Source organism: Dermacentor albipictus, chromosome 7, assembly GCF_038994185.2.
Source record: "Dermacentor albipictus isolate Rhodes 1998 colony chromosome 7, USDA_Dalb.pri_finalv2, whole genome shotgun sequence".
In the NCBI taxonomy this organism is placed as follows: Eukaryota; Metazoa; Arthropoda; class Arachnida; order Ixodida; family Ixodidae; genus Dermacentor; species Dermacentor albipictus.
The window spans coordinates 62,343,765-62,357,926 of record NC_091827.1 but is presented as its reverse complement, the minus strand read 5'-3'; the positions used below and the strand labels follow the sequence as shown (position 1 = coordinate 62,357,926).

The window sequence follows — 14,162 nt, the reverse complement described above, 5'->3', positions numbered from 1 at the left end:
TTCAAAATTTATTTTTAAACCTTTATTATTTTATTATTACGTCTCTGCGAAAGTGAAGCAAGATGCCAAGGAAGCCGAACGAGATAAAATGTACTAGAGTTGCCATAAGGAACCTAGCAGTCACCTCCTCGAACAAAATGAGCGCCATCAATCCCCTCAAGGATACTTTCCTGCATATTGGGTATACGTGCGGAGAAGACATACGGTACCCTACAGCGTCGAATGCAGACTATATGCCGCAATTTCAGACGATTAATCAAAATATTCGTGCCAGAATAAGACAAAAGAAACCTCAACATATGTAGCACTCACTGAAACTAAAGCGGCTCAGTTAAGCTCGTTATCAGTTAGTTCATCGCCGCAATATCAACTAGATAAGGGAACACTTGGGTGATTTCACACTTTATGCCTCAGAAACGGGGAAAAAGACGGCACGACTACAAAAAGCATTGCCAAGCTCTCAGTCGACAATCTGAACATTTTTAAGAGAAAATGTTATCTATCGCGTTAACCTTGTGAAAGCTCAAATGTACGCAGGTAAGCAGTTATCCGTTATAAGTGACAGCGGCGAAAACACGCGAGCCAAACGACTACACTAGAGCAGGCGTCCCCTGCACACATACCAACCAAATACCAAGTGGCGCGGTACCTACACCGGATCACAGAAGGCAGGAAGGCACCAAAATGTCTGACCCCGCAAACGTTCACAAATGCACAACCACCAAGGAGGGGACCAACGCCAGTAAAGAACGCTAAAGCGATCAAATGCTTCAAATAAGCGATAGGCAGCAAGCAAGGTGAGGCCCACCACCAACGCAGTCACACCAACTCAACTCCACACGACCCCGCCTTCACCGACATTGCACATTCCGGTAAGCAAAGAGCGTAATAGGCTCCTCTTAAATGCGACCCGACAAATACCAGCACCACAGCGTGCACTCCACACGCAGCCCCCAATGGTAGCACTTCTCAAGGCATTTACGTGAGTGTCATGGCCACTTCCTCAGCCCTAACCAACACCCTGAAAGGAGAAAACAAGACGAAGCGAGGTAGACAATGAGAAACTAATACAACGTGCACAAAGGTAGGAGGAAGCACAGCTCAAGCCACAGCATCTGATAGGTAAGAGGGAAGGAATGGAGGTTAGCAGTTTAGGCGCAGAAGAAGGCAACGTGAAGATAAAGTGAGATATGAGCGAAGGAAGAAAATTCGAAAGAAATCGTGCACGCAATGAAGCTTACATTAGGAATTACTATATGCTACAGCATCTGACAGGTAAGAGGGAAGGAATGGAGGTTAGCAGTTTAGGCGCAGAAGAAGGCAACGTGAAGATAAAGTGAGATATGAGCGAAGGAAGGAAATTCGAAAGAAATTGTGCACGCAATGAAGCTTACATTAGGAATTACTATATGCTACAGCATCTGAAAGGTAAGAGGGAAGGAATGGAGGTTAGCAGTTTAGGCGTAGAATAAGGCAACGTGAAGATAAAGTGAAGCATGAGCGAAGGAAGGGAGTTTGAAAGAAATCGTGCACGTAATGAAGCTTACGTTGGCCGCTATTATCGTTTAATGGTACAGTGTGCAAAAAGAAAACTTTCGTACACAGGTTCGCAAACGTTTGCTTTTAACTTGCCAGACGATGATTACATTGCAAACGTTTGCTTTTAACTTGCCAGACGATGATTAAGGCAGCGAAGGTTAGTGGAACAATATATAGGCGTCGCAGAAACCAAAGACAGCAACGAATACGCTTCTGCGGTCCCACTTCGACCCACAACAACACCGCAGGCAACACAAGCAAGAAACTATCACCGCCATTACACGCAAGACGACAGACCACGAGGCAGGCACATCACGACGGCCACTCGAAAGCGTAGAGCCGAAAAACCTCCACCGGAAAGGCTATAGCTGGCAAGAACAACAACGTTACAGAAGGGGAAAAAAACCACATTGATTCCGACAAAACGTAAAAAAAATCCACTCGCCGCACAGAGTGTCACCCTATCACGTGTACGAAAATCTCACAAGTACTTGCCATGTCTGAAACCAACACACCGGCATACTTACCGTACCACTGCACGTTACCCGTCTCGTTAAACAGAGACAAAAGCTTTCACCTCCGAGATCCGAACCGGCTCTGTTTGAAGTCTGTCAAAGCACTTGGGTTCACTGTATTGAAAGGGGGGCTGGCTGGACAGATAGATCTCCCCCAAAAATTGCCGCCCTAAACCTTTCACTACTGGGCGTTAGCGTGAGGTAGTTAGGAATACCACGTGCTGTTAGTCAGAAGGAATCAGATGATGTGACCCCGCAAAGGACACTGGGGAAAAAATTAGTCTCTACTTTGATACGTTGTTAGCAAGAGCGTCACGTATGATGGAAAGGTTTCAACGTGGCTGGAGAGGGCATAGGAAAACACAGCAAAGATCTACGAGAATTCTAAATGATATCGCTTTTTACACTTGCAAGCACCAGTGTGCCTTCTCCTGGACAAGTCTCAAACTCGAGGAAAACACGCCCTAACGAAGTTTCTGGCACCACCGCTTCGTGTCACATTAAGCTCAGATGTTCCTCCTCTTCACATCGAGCGTTCGTCACTACATTTAAGGAAAACACCTAGTGGACATTATTTACAGTACAGTGAATGTCTTTACGGTAGGACACAATGAGCACAGCACCTGTATTGCACAGACTCGATAGAAAGAGAAATAAAGAATGTAATCGATAAATGGAACACTTCAGCTTGTCCTCGGGACTGGCGGATTAGTGAATCCTAACGAGGTATCGGCTAAAAGTTACTATCCTGAAATTCTGACAAAAACTCGCCACGATTCCGCCTTCCGTTCTAAAGAATCCGTCGAGCCCAACTGTACATGTATATTCCTATCTTTACGCGCTGAACCACGAAGTCTGCTACAAAACTTTACGATAGGGAACTCTGATCCCTTAGTCTCTACAGGAGCTGCATATACGGGCCGGTTCAGCCAGCACGGTAACGATGTGCAGTACGTGCATTTCCCTAAACTTGGTCCTCCTGGCTTCGAAACGGTTTCATGACTCCGAAAAAAAAAAGAAAGGTTATTTTGAACAAAATGTCGCGTATACATGACCCATTGCGTAATCCTTATACACGCACGAAGAGTCTTCTTGCCTTGCTGTGGCTTAGAACGCTACAAGTGCTTGGAAATTTAGGCAAATTTAGAAAAGGAAAAGCGCAATGAAATGAAAGTTGCAGGAACGTTGAAACAAGAAGCCCGGATATCGGAAAAAATCCACGCTCTAACAATCATTGCTACGGCGATACAACAATGGCAGCGCCAGAGTTCCCCGCGGTAAACTTTTCGTACGAAGCTCCGCGGGCTGAACACGCTGCGCGGGAGCTCTTTCAAATTGCGCGCAGCCACCAAGACGACGAGCGAAGCTGGCGAGCATTGAATCTGAAGCGCTAAGTACACAACGGTCGGAATAAGCATGCGCGCGGGCCATTTCACGACGCCGAATGCCTAGGCTGTGTCGCTGGAAGCGAAACCATTTGCGTTTCGCTCGAGAGGAGCCGGAGCACCGCAGACAGGAGCCCTCGCAAAAGAAAAAAAAAAACAGAGTAAATAACAACGCGATCCGAGTGCGCAGAGAGGGCTGGACGAGATGAGAGAAAAAAAAAAGAAAGTTCATTTTCTAGAGACGTGAGTTGTGCGGAAAGCTTCTCTCCCCTCTCCCTCCCCGTCATTAGAGAAAGGGCAACGCCATTAGCGCGAGACGCTCTTGCCGGGTTGAGAGCGGGGTCAGAAAAAAAAAAAAGAGGGAGAAAGTAAATTACGCGGAGGGTCGAAAGGAGAAGAAGAAAAGAAATGCCTTCGCTTCCTTCAACGGTCGAGCTTCTTCGGGAGGCGGCAACGCAAGACGTTAAACACGACACAGAGACACGGCGACTAGTGCGGACCGACGGGAGGCTCCGAACTTACTCGGAAACTCGTTAAAAATCGAGTTTCTTCTGTATTAACGGATCGACGTGCCGTCCTCTCGGAGTGCCTGACAGCCTCTCCGGTCGTCATTAGGCCTATCAGAAGAGTAACTCAAAACGACTGCAAACCACTCCAGTTTTTCTTTTTCTTCTTATTATTATTTGTTCTTGACGGCGGTCGCAATATAGAAGATATCCACGTAAGTACGCGTCCGTGCTGAAATCCACTATCTCGAAGCTAATCAATGCTCAGGCGTGCGGATTACGAAAACGAATTGCCTGAAGACCACTTGCATCAGGAGCAGGAATCGCGGCAGTTTTCCGCTTTCCCGAAGTGTCATCAAATGAGGTTTTAAACTACGACACACATTAGGACATAAGCGAAGAAAGAAGAGAAATCTTCGATTTAGCAGGCAGCGAAAGCCTTCATTCAACAAATCACGATCTTATGAGCCCGTTGATCGAAGGAGTGAACACATCACGATTCACTCGGACGGAGTCACCAAAGTCGCATTCTCTGCAACCACACTAGAGATATCAAAATATTACTGAAAACTTGTTCACTCTGCTCCCGTTGGAGTGACCTACGTTTGTAGCAGCACGTTTACAAAGCTCGGCCGCCGGACCGACACTCCAAAAAACAAATTGTGAGGTTTCACGAAGAAAGGTAACAACGCAGGGGGCTACGCTAAACGCAGAGCAGCGGGTTCATTCATAGCGCCAGGGTTTCTTAAGAGGGCACCTAAATTTAAGTACACACACTAGCATTTTCTCACTGCGCCCCCACCGCAATGCACCCGCCGCGGTCGGCAATCGAACCTACGACCTCGCGTTCGGCAACCGAAAACACCAAAGCAAGAGAGCCGCCACGCCGGGGGGTGAACGAATCCTCCGAAAACAGGCGGACGCCCGGACAGTACGTCGAGTGGCTCATCGGAAAGGGTCGTGAAGCTAAGGCAGGGAAAGCTCGGCATACGAGGTATGCCGCGTACCGACGGACCATAGGCCGGCCGGAAGCGGAAGTGAATTACGCTGCTCAGACCACGAAGTCCTCTGCGAAACTTTCAGAGAACCAGGAGACTAAGGACAACAAAGAGGACGACAAAGAAAGGATGGGTGATCAAACCCCCCCCCCCCCCCCCCCTCGACAGGACCGAAAGTGGTACGTCACTGGTGTCCCCAAGGCGGGTAGAAAGACCGACGAGACGGAACTGACAGGCCCAGAGCGTGCGATGGCCCCCTATATGGAGTCTAGGTCTTCCGACGTGATTGATCGGCCGTTCCGCTGAGAAACAGTAATAAATAAGTCCTGTCGAACAGATAAACAAAACGAAAAAAAAGATAGTAAACGTCCTGCTAACAGCATGTAGAAACTACTACTCCTCGAATGACGGCATCGTGGGCGAACTAACTACCACAAACACATTCCTGTCACTGACCCACTTCACGCGATACAGCAAGCATCGTTGGATCGGGATCACCCGTTTCCTTTATTCATTCCAGCAAAAACTTCTAGGCTCCGATGTGCGCGTCAAACACGGAATTAATTTCGATTCCGACTTTCCCTCAACCAAACAACATGTTTCTTGGACTGGACTACACGGCAGGTAACTTTTCAAAACAGTCAAAGAACGCTGCGCTACCCGGAGCCACTCGGGAAAAGAACGATGAAAAATCGCGGAAAACATCAGGCTGCAACTCCCAACCTCCGGGTATACAGAAATGACGACCTTTATTGACCTCTAAGGCAGATTTTAATCGCACATACTATATTTTAAACGAGCAAACCATCGCAGTGGCTATTGAAGAAAATCTTTAGTAAGGCCTCGAGTTTTGCTTCATACGCTGACGCAACCCGGAGAAGCCAAAACTTAAGATGAAAACGGGCTATTTTTACAACTATAATCCGAGAAGAAAACACACAGACTTTACTGAACAACAATACATGTAACCTTTAAATCGGGCATTTAAGCTTACCGATTTAATTTGCATTAAATCCACAATAGTCCGGCGCCAGCTTAGGTGAGCTTCGCACATGTCTTAATCAAGAAGTAGTGCCGAATTCATGTATCATGCGCTATATGTTTATCTTCAATTTTTACGCACCAACCGGTGCCGTTGACGAGACTGCGATACCTATTTCCGCTGCGGAAGTAATGGACTACCTACATAATATTTCACTGAGTTTTCTTAATTCAACCTTTGCCTGTCCTGCGGGCCGCCGGACACCCTTTGTCACATGGTGATGGGGTGTACTAATCTTGATCAACCAAACAATCAAGAAGCTCAACCAAAGAGCCGAAAACAGAAGCACGGGAAATGACTGGCAAGAACCGTGGGAGGCCATGCTCGCAGCCTCGGACTTGGATGACAAGCGAAAGCTGGTGAACCAGGTCAGGGAAGCAGCAAAGGCCAATGACTACACGGATTGAGGAGGCCACCCGCCTTGGGTGAAGAAAGAACTCTTCCTCACTGAGTCGCCATATTAAACGCTTGTTCTCTCTCTCTCTTTGTCGTCACTTTCGAGAGATATAAGAAAAATGTCTGCTCCTTAAATACACCAAAGGTTCTCGTTTATATGCAAGAAATATAATAGAAATCTGTTTTCACGGTTCCGCAGGGAGACGCGCGTCCCACTTTTCATAAGTATACGCTATTTGCATAACGAAGACAGCAGCTCAAGCTTCCCTTAGGTACGTAAGCGGTATAAGACGACAACACATCCGCAATTTGGCCTTGTTAGAGAGCCTTCTGTATTATTTTCGCGGTGCCCTCAAACTCGTGACCTGAAATAAGCACCTCTTCGCTTCCTCGATAGCCCTCTTCCATTTTTCCACACGATTTCGGGTCAGGAGGTCATTGCTGTTTGTTCTTAACTACTTCTTCACCGCGTTCGCCGTAGCGATTATCACCAGAAAAGCCTGTCCACCTTGACCTGCCTGCATTTACACTCTTAGGATGCGTTGTCAACCCCTGCCCCCCCCCCCTCCTCCTCCTCTCAGCCTCTCCGTGCGCTCTGGAAACTGCGCGCGCCAGTGTCCTCTTTTCCCGGTCCATTTCTTACGCTCATTTCCGGCGGCCCTCCAGTGAAGCTTCCTTATCGCCGACGGGCCAGGTCAGACATAGAAATGCGATCTCGAATCGGTGCTCGCGAGCTCCGTCTCCTTCCTCCTCGCACATCGCCATCGAGGGCCATTAGCCGCGGCTACGAGCTCCCGCCAAATTAAGCCTCGACCGGTAAGGCGACGCCACTCGACCACGTGGCGTCGCCTTACCGGCCGAGCGCATCAAGTACAACGGTGCACGTTGTCCTGCGAGCGTGTACCCAACTCACGAGCCGCGCACGAACTCCGAGACCGCGCGGATCGCGATAATATAATATATAATATATAGGGTTTTACGTGCCAAAACCACTTTCTGATTATGAGGCACGCCGTAGTGAGGGACTCCGGAAATTTTGACCACCTGGGGTTCTTTAACGTGCACCTAAATCTAAGCACACGGGTGTTTTCGCATTTCGCCCCCATCGAAATGCGGCCGCCGTGGCCGGGATGCGATCCCGCGACCTCGTGCTCAGCAGCCTAACACCATAGCCACTGAGCAACCACGGCGGGTCCGGATCGCGATGCGGCCAAGGAGGACGACGAATCGACCGAGAGGCACACAACTCGAGAGAGAGAGAGAGAGAGAGAGAGAGAGAGAGGGAATGTTCGGTGCGCGCGCGGAAAATGCCAGGAGGTCGCGTCGGGTATATTAGGCGAACGCGACGAGCAGCCCGAACGCTAACGCAACGACAGGGGGAAAAAAAAGGAAGAGAGAAAGAAAGAACGAGAAGCCACGAATCGAAGAATAGCGATGAGACGACATTACGCCGGCCCCGGCAGCAAAAGCGGAGAGCCCAGCGCTTCCCCGCGTGACGCCGGATAATCACCGGTCGCATAACGACGCCGCACGGTGGAAGGCTGAGAGAGGGGGACGCGTCAGGCTCGGCACCTTTTTGTCCTTTTGCGCTCGGGTTTATACCTACTTCCTCTCGGGAAGGCCCGCAGTTACGTGCAGCGGGCGGCGAACTATCGTACATGGTTGACCCGTATGCGGCAGCACTGCGGCGAGAGTCGGGCACATTTCCGGAATGGTTCCTTTTGCGTTCAAGAATCGTGTTCACTTTCGTTGGTTTGTCATCAACATCGTCATCAGACTAAATCGTGTGGGCTGCAAGACGAAGGCCCTCCCTCTACAAGTAACCTTTAACCCGCTCCTGTTTTGCAACCAGCTGGTACCTTACTATACCTGCAACTTTCCTCATTTCGCGACGCCCTTTAGTTCTCTGCCGCCCTCGACAAGGTGTCCCTTCCTTTAGCGCCCATTCTGAAACTTTGGGAAAAAGGGAAGTGCTGGTTGGTACACGGATTATTGCGTCAAGGAGCACGAGGACGAAACACAGAGTGCAGAGGGCGTGCTTTCTTGCCCTGTGTCCCATCATTACCGCTCTTTTTTACAAGAAGCTGTTCGCACTCCTATAATTCCGCACGTTTACATCGCATAATTCGTGTAGAAGTAGAGGGTTTAACGTGCGCCGTGCTTTCTGAATCGGCCGTGCACTCAGCCTCTTCTGCCTTGCGCCTGTACCACCTTAACTGGCCCAAACGCTTGCCACATAACATAATGCCCTTCCGTACTGTAACGAGACGAAGCTAAAACTCACTAATGCAGCCAAATACATGCGGGCTACGAAATATTTCAGCATGAGTATCGAGAAAAGGGAATTAAATTGTGACTAAAAGATATAACCATAGCAGCCGGGCAAGTTAACCAATGTTAGTCTTTAATAAATACAAGGTGCAGCGAAGACAAAACACCGCTCTCTCTGTCTCTCTCTCGTCGTCATACACTTATTTCCGTGTTGCAACGTTGTTGCGCTACTTCTGCTTAAAGACTGCCTGCCCTACGCTATCGAAAGTACCATTGCACGTTCCGATAATCCAGACGTCTTCTGTATTATATATACGAGAAGGATAGCGGAATGAAACGGAGTCAGTATCGACCGCATGCGAATACTTGGGGTAAAACACGCAGAGAGAGAGAGAGAGAAAGAGAGGACCTTCACCGTACGAAACTAATGAAGACGACTACTCTCCTTCGGCTGTTAAGTCAGTAAATGTCTGACTTACGTACTCTCAAGCATACTTATGGTCGGAAAATAAATCTCACAGCTTTTCTATCATTCGCAACTGCGCAGTTCCTTTTCTCCGGAAATGGACGCCGAACGAGGTATGCAAATCATCCGCGTGCGTTAATGCGTTTCTTCAAGGAGGGCTCCAAGAGCCAGGCTTCATAATAAATGCTATATATTCCTATGTGAACCAAAGACTAAAGCGTTGGCAGCTTGAACATTTTTTCTCCGCTAAAAGTGTTCAAATACTATAACACAATTTCAAATCTGTGACGACACACTGATGCACCGAACAGAGCTGCGGCTTTCGTGCGATATGCGAGGGAAGATTCGCCTTCCCCTTTCCCACCCGTTTTTTTTTTATTTTCTTTTTTCTAGCGAAGGGATGAAAATACAGTTACGAGAGAACACTCCACCAATCTAAGTTCACCGAGTGCTTCTTTTTATTCTCCTTAGGATCCATTTAAACTTAACTACAAGCACTCCATTCGTGCGTCCTGCCAAGCTGCAACAGCAGCGGACCCCACTGCACGGAACTAGGCCGCAGTAGCGGCTTGGTTTCGTGCAGTGGCGCTGAGACACACGGACGTGGAGTTGTGCGCGTTACGAACGCGAGATCCTAATTGCCCTCGACGTGGCTATTTTGCGACTTGCTCCGGATACGTCCTGTTTACTGGCCAGAAGACGAAATCAGATAGCCGTGCCGAGGTCGGCGAGCCGTGTGCAACACAACGCGCTCTTGCGGCTAGCGGTAAAGTTTCGGACCAGAACGAGAGGCGTTTATTCCACGTGACGTACACACCTCGTGTAGGGTTTAGGTACCCCGTGCGTTACACACAGTTTGACAATTGAGGAGGTTCATTTTATTTTTTTTTTAATCTTTTTACTCTAGTTGTTGCGCCTAGCAGTAGAAGCGCGGAGTCATTGTTACTGTCATATAGAGCTACCATTCCTAGCGCAATGACTGACCTTGGTATTCTAGAATATCCCTACACCCGACAGTCCATCTCGACTTCGTAGTGACCATGATGATGATACTGATGATGATGATGCACGCGTCTCTTGAAACGGGGCTGTCACATGATACCAAAGTGTTTCTCATGCTTTCTGATATACTGAAATCTTTAAACATCCTTAAAATCTAAGCTACGTTATTCGCTGTAGAAAGTTAGCTTCATGCATGGTATACCTTTCATGGAGTCACCAGATTTCCAGACGTGTCTTACTGATCTCCAGGGCCTCAGTTTCATTTATTCTGCTTTTTAACGCGACAGCATTAAGGAGCTCGTGTCACAGAAAAGCCGGTGTCGCGGGCGTCGGCAGCGTTGGCCGTGAGCGAAAAAGTTTCGGTAGGCAATTCATAAATAAAAACAACTTGCAAGATGATCTGGGTGGGAGTCGAACCAGTGTCTCCGGAGTGTGAGACGGAGACGCTACCACTCAGCCATGTGTTCGATGGTTCAAAGCGGAACAAAAGCGCCTCTATTGAATGCGCTGTTGCCTTAGAAACGTGCCATAGAAAGTTATACTGCGGTGTATATCGGTAACTACAGATGTAAATTACAGAAGTCGCAGTTAAACGAGTAGCGAAGTACGTTTCCGCTACATTTCTTCTGCGCTTGGCGCACACGATGTGCCATCTTGCGGCAAACACAGAAGACCCCCTCCTCGACATGTACGGCGCTGCCCTGACAGGTGGCGCGCCACTCTGCCACTTCTCCCCTTCGTCTCGTCAAGAGCATGCCGAGCGAATGAGTGGTGTAGGGGTTGGGGGACGGACTTCGGGATGAAAACCCAACTTGGGAGTATTTATTTTACATTATTTACAAGGAGGTGAGCGTCAATTAACAGTCGTACGGTCATTACGGGCCGGCAGCAACTCGGACGCTGCGGCCCGCGGCAAGAAGTTCTAGAGAGGTGAATCGGGGAATCAGGGAATGCTCTGGTCTCTCTGGAACGCTTCTTATAAACCCTTTGAGCACTGTAAGTCACGTCATGTTTGACCAATGGGAGAGTCCGCTCAGATGACGCCATTTTCAGCCAATGGTAGGCGCCCGTGTCGCGGTGTCACACCTGGCGGCTCTCTGCGGTCTTGCCTCGCACACTGGCAGTGCACTTCTTCTAACGAGGAGAAGGGGAGGGCTGCTCATGCTCCATTGTCCGAGGCCCACCTGCTCCCGGTGCTACGGCCCCACAGCGGTAGCAAATGTCTTCTTCAAAGGCGAAGAGAGGTACGCTTGGGCCTTCCCGGCACGTCTGGCTGTCACGGCGCATTACCGCCGTCTTGGTTTGCACCTGTCTTGTGGCCTTCAACTTGTTTGCCTGGGCGCTCCTCTGGAATGTGCTTTTCCTGCTTCTGCATTCCTCAATTAGCTGTGCTGCGTTTCGAAGTGGTTTCGGGAACTCGAAGTAATCGCAGGAAACAGCTCCATATCTAACAGTGGGCGGTGCGAACGGGGTGCGATAACGCTATCGCGTTCCACTCTTGAAGGCGAAGCTTAAGCGTCCTCCAATTTATTTTTTAAACTGACGATTCAGTGAAGCATCGTTACTCTAACCTCTGACATTCTAACAGAATAACAGAATTTCATACTTTCATTAGCTTTTGCAAAAAGAATCATAGCCTTCATTTTAAAAGAATCTGCTTTCCGAAGTCCGTAGATGTTATCTTCTTTTCTTTCAGAAGTTTAAATGCAACAAACTTTTTTCAATTTCGTTGACGCGAATGCCGAGCGAAACGATTTCTCAGTTCCTATGGATTTCAACAGAAGTTCCTGAGGCGCGCCCAATAAACGCGAATTAAAAAAAGAAAGAAAAACACAACAACGCCGCAGGATACGTTAAACTATTCACCCGAAAGCTGTATTCCCGCATTCGAAACTTAAGGCGCGGAAGAAGAATGCCCTGCGCCGAGCGATACGAGCAAGAAAAAATGATTTAAATTTCGCACAGGCGCACAAATAAAGTATCCGCAGAGACAATACATCCAAACACAGCAACGAAGCCAGGCGTCTCGGTCGAGAGGCGCCCACTCCGACAGTGGCGCGGCAAACTCCGCAAAAGTCATTAGAGTGCGCGCGCAGAAACGAGGGCGGCCATAACTCGTTGAATTCCGCGGGGCCAAAACCTTCCGACTCTCTCTCTCTCAAGAGTTTCACGAAGCACCGGCATCGCTCTCTCTCTCTCTCTCTCTCTCGGACCACTGCGACAACACACCGGCTCCGCATTCGAGGCGAACCCTTGGGCAAATAAATGCCGGAGGGTAAATAACGACCGCCAAACAATGGAATACCTACACACGGCAACGATAAGTGCCTACGTACACTGCCGATTTTTTTTTTTTTGGGGGGGGGGGGGGTGGCGGGTGGAGACGAAGTGCGCTTGAGGAGGAGAAAAAGAAAGAGAAGGCGAAGATACGAAGAAGAGTAGATGGCGACCATAATCTGTGCAACGGAACATATCGAACAGGCATGCTCATTAAACCCGGTCCCCGAGGGTTCGGGTCAGTAGCATTGCGTCCGTGTACCGGCGGATACATAGGGGATAAATTGGACGAGGCAAGCGCAAGGCTGCCACGGCGCAAAGATAAGCGAACAGAGGGAGCACAGTGGCAGTCAGGCGAGCCGACGGAGTCCAGGAAAAAAAAATAAGAGCAACGAAGATGTCTGGCGACGACAGCGTGTGGTTTTTGTCCGTGACGGTAACGCCTGGCCGACCTACACAAGCTGTTACCGTGGAACCGATAAAAGTAAACAAATTATTCCCACGTGGGGTGTCTATGCAGAACAGTCAGCCTCAACTATGCGAATGTATCGCGACGTCCCAAGTGCAATCTGTCTGGCATTGAAGAACTTCGCAGGCAGCTGCACCGCAATTCAAAGCGCCATGGAATGATGAAAAAAACTATCTCGCGCAGTTACTTATAAAGTCAGAAGGACTGTGCAGAGCGCACCAAATATCGCACGCGCAAGGGTAGCAAGCTTAGTAACAGAAATAATAATACGAAGAACAATAAAACTTGATCGATGCAAGCTGCGGTCCGAGTGAAAAGGGTTCAGCTCGTGCCGTTGGGATCCACATGCCGTAATTTCTCAAACTTAAGCATCTCTTGAATTCGAGCACCTCCATCTGTTGTCAGGACGAAGAGAGAGAGAGAGAGAGAGAAAAAAAAAACAATGAGGAATGAACTAATCTACGCCAAAGCTTTATTCGCTCCTAATGTAAGCGGCCTCCCTCGTCTAAGCTCCCCGAATACCAGCACGTCAGTCACCACAGGTGGAAACGAAGGGGCACGCTTAGGTCACAGCAAATACAGTAGCACGCGAATGAAACCCGGGAATGAAAAACAAAGCAAGCGATTCACGACGATGTTAATAGCGCTGTTACGCCAGCGCGATTAGGAGAACCCGGCAAAAAACAACAACGAAACTTTTAAAAGGTATACGCGGTAGAATCTATTTGAAGAAATGACTAATACAAAACTTTAGGTGTGGACGCGAGGCTGGGACTTTCAGAAATAGAAACAAAAAGAATGCGGCCGGCCCTTCACAGCGAAGTTCCTCGCAACAAAGCTTATTACGACGTTTTTATCTTGCGATCGCACCTGCCATCCGAGGGGGACAAAAAAGAAAACTTCAGGTAAATTCGCAGCTGAACAGCTACACCATCGCATGAACCAAGCAAAGAAAATGAATATATATATATATATATATATATATATATATATATATATATATATATATATATATATGTATATAACGTGACTGCGTGTGTGTGTGTGTGGAAAGAAAGGGAGGAGTCTTTCAAATGACACCCTAGGGAGAAGTGAGGCCGGACACGTGCAGTTTGCAACAAACTGGAAAAGAGAGAGAAAAAACAACTCAAGAAAGAACGTCCACGAGAACGCGAGGCGTGATCAGGGTTTTACCTTTTGCTCCCGCTGCCTAACGCTAAAAACAAAAGTTTGGCTGCTTGTCTTTACTAGGCAGCAACGGGGAGAAGTTAAACGCGCATAGCATCAACCATGCTT

General features: G+C 48.5%; 1 protein-coding gene across 6 annotated transcripts in view; it reads right to left on the bottom strand.

Moving 5' to 3' along the window:
- Snap25 (Synaptosomal-associated protein 25kDa) overlaps window positions 1-14,162 on the bottom strand; it is a 413,499-nt gene that overhangs the window by 44,587 nt on the left and 354,750 nt on the right. For 3 of the 6 annotated variants that reach the window (XM_065435699.1, XM_065435700.1, XM_065435697.1), the window contains exon 6: window positions 983-1,021. The exons of the other annotated variants lie outside the window; for them this stretch is intronic. In XM_065435699.1, the coding sequence (XP_065291771.1) occupies window positions 983-1,021 (39 nt within the window). The remainder of the gene's footprint in view (window positions 1-982; window positions 1,022-14,162) is intronic. 6 annotated transcript variants of the gene reach the window in all.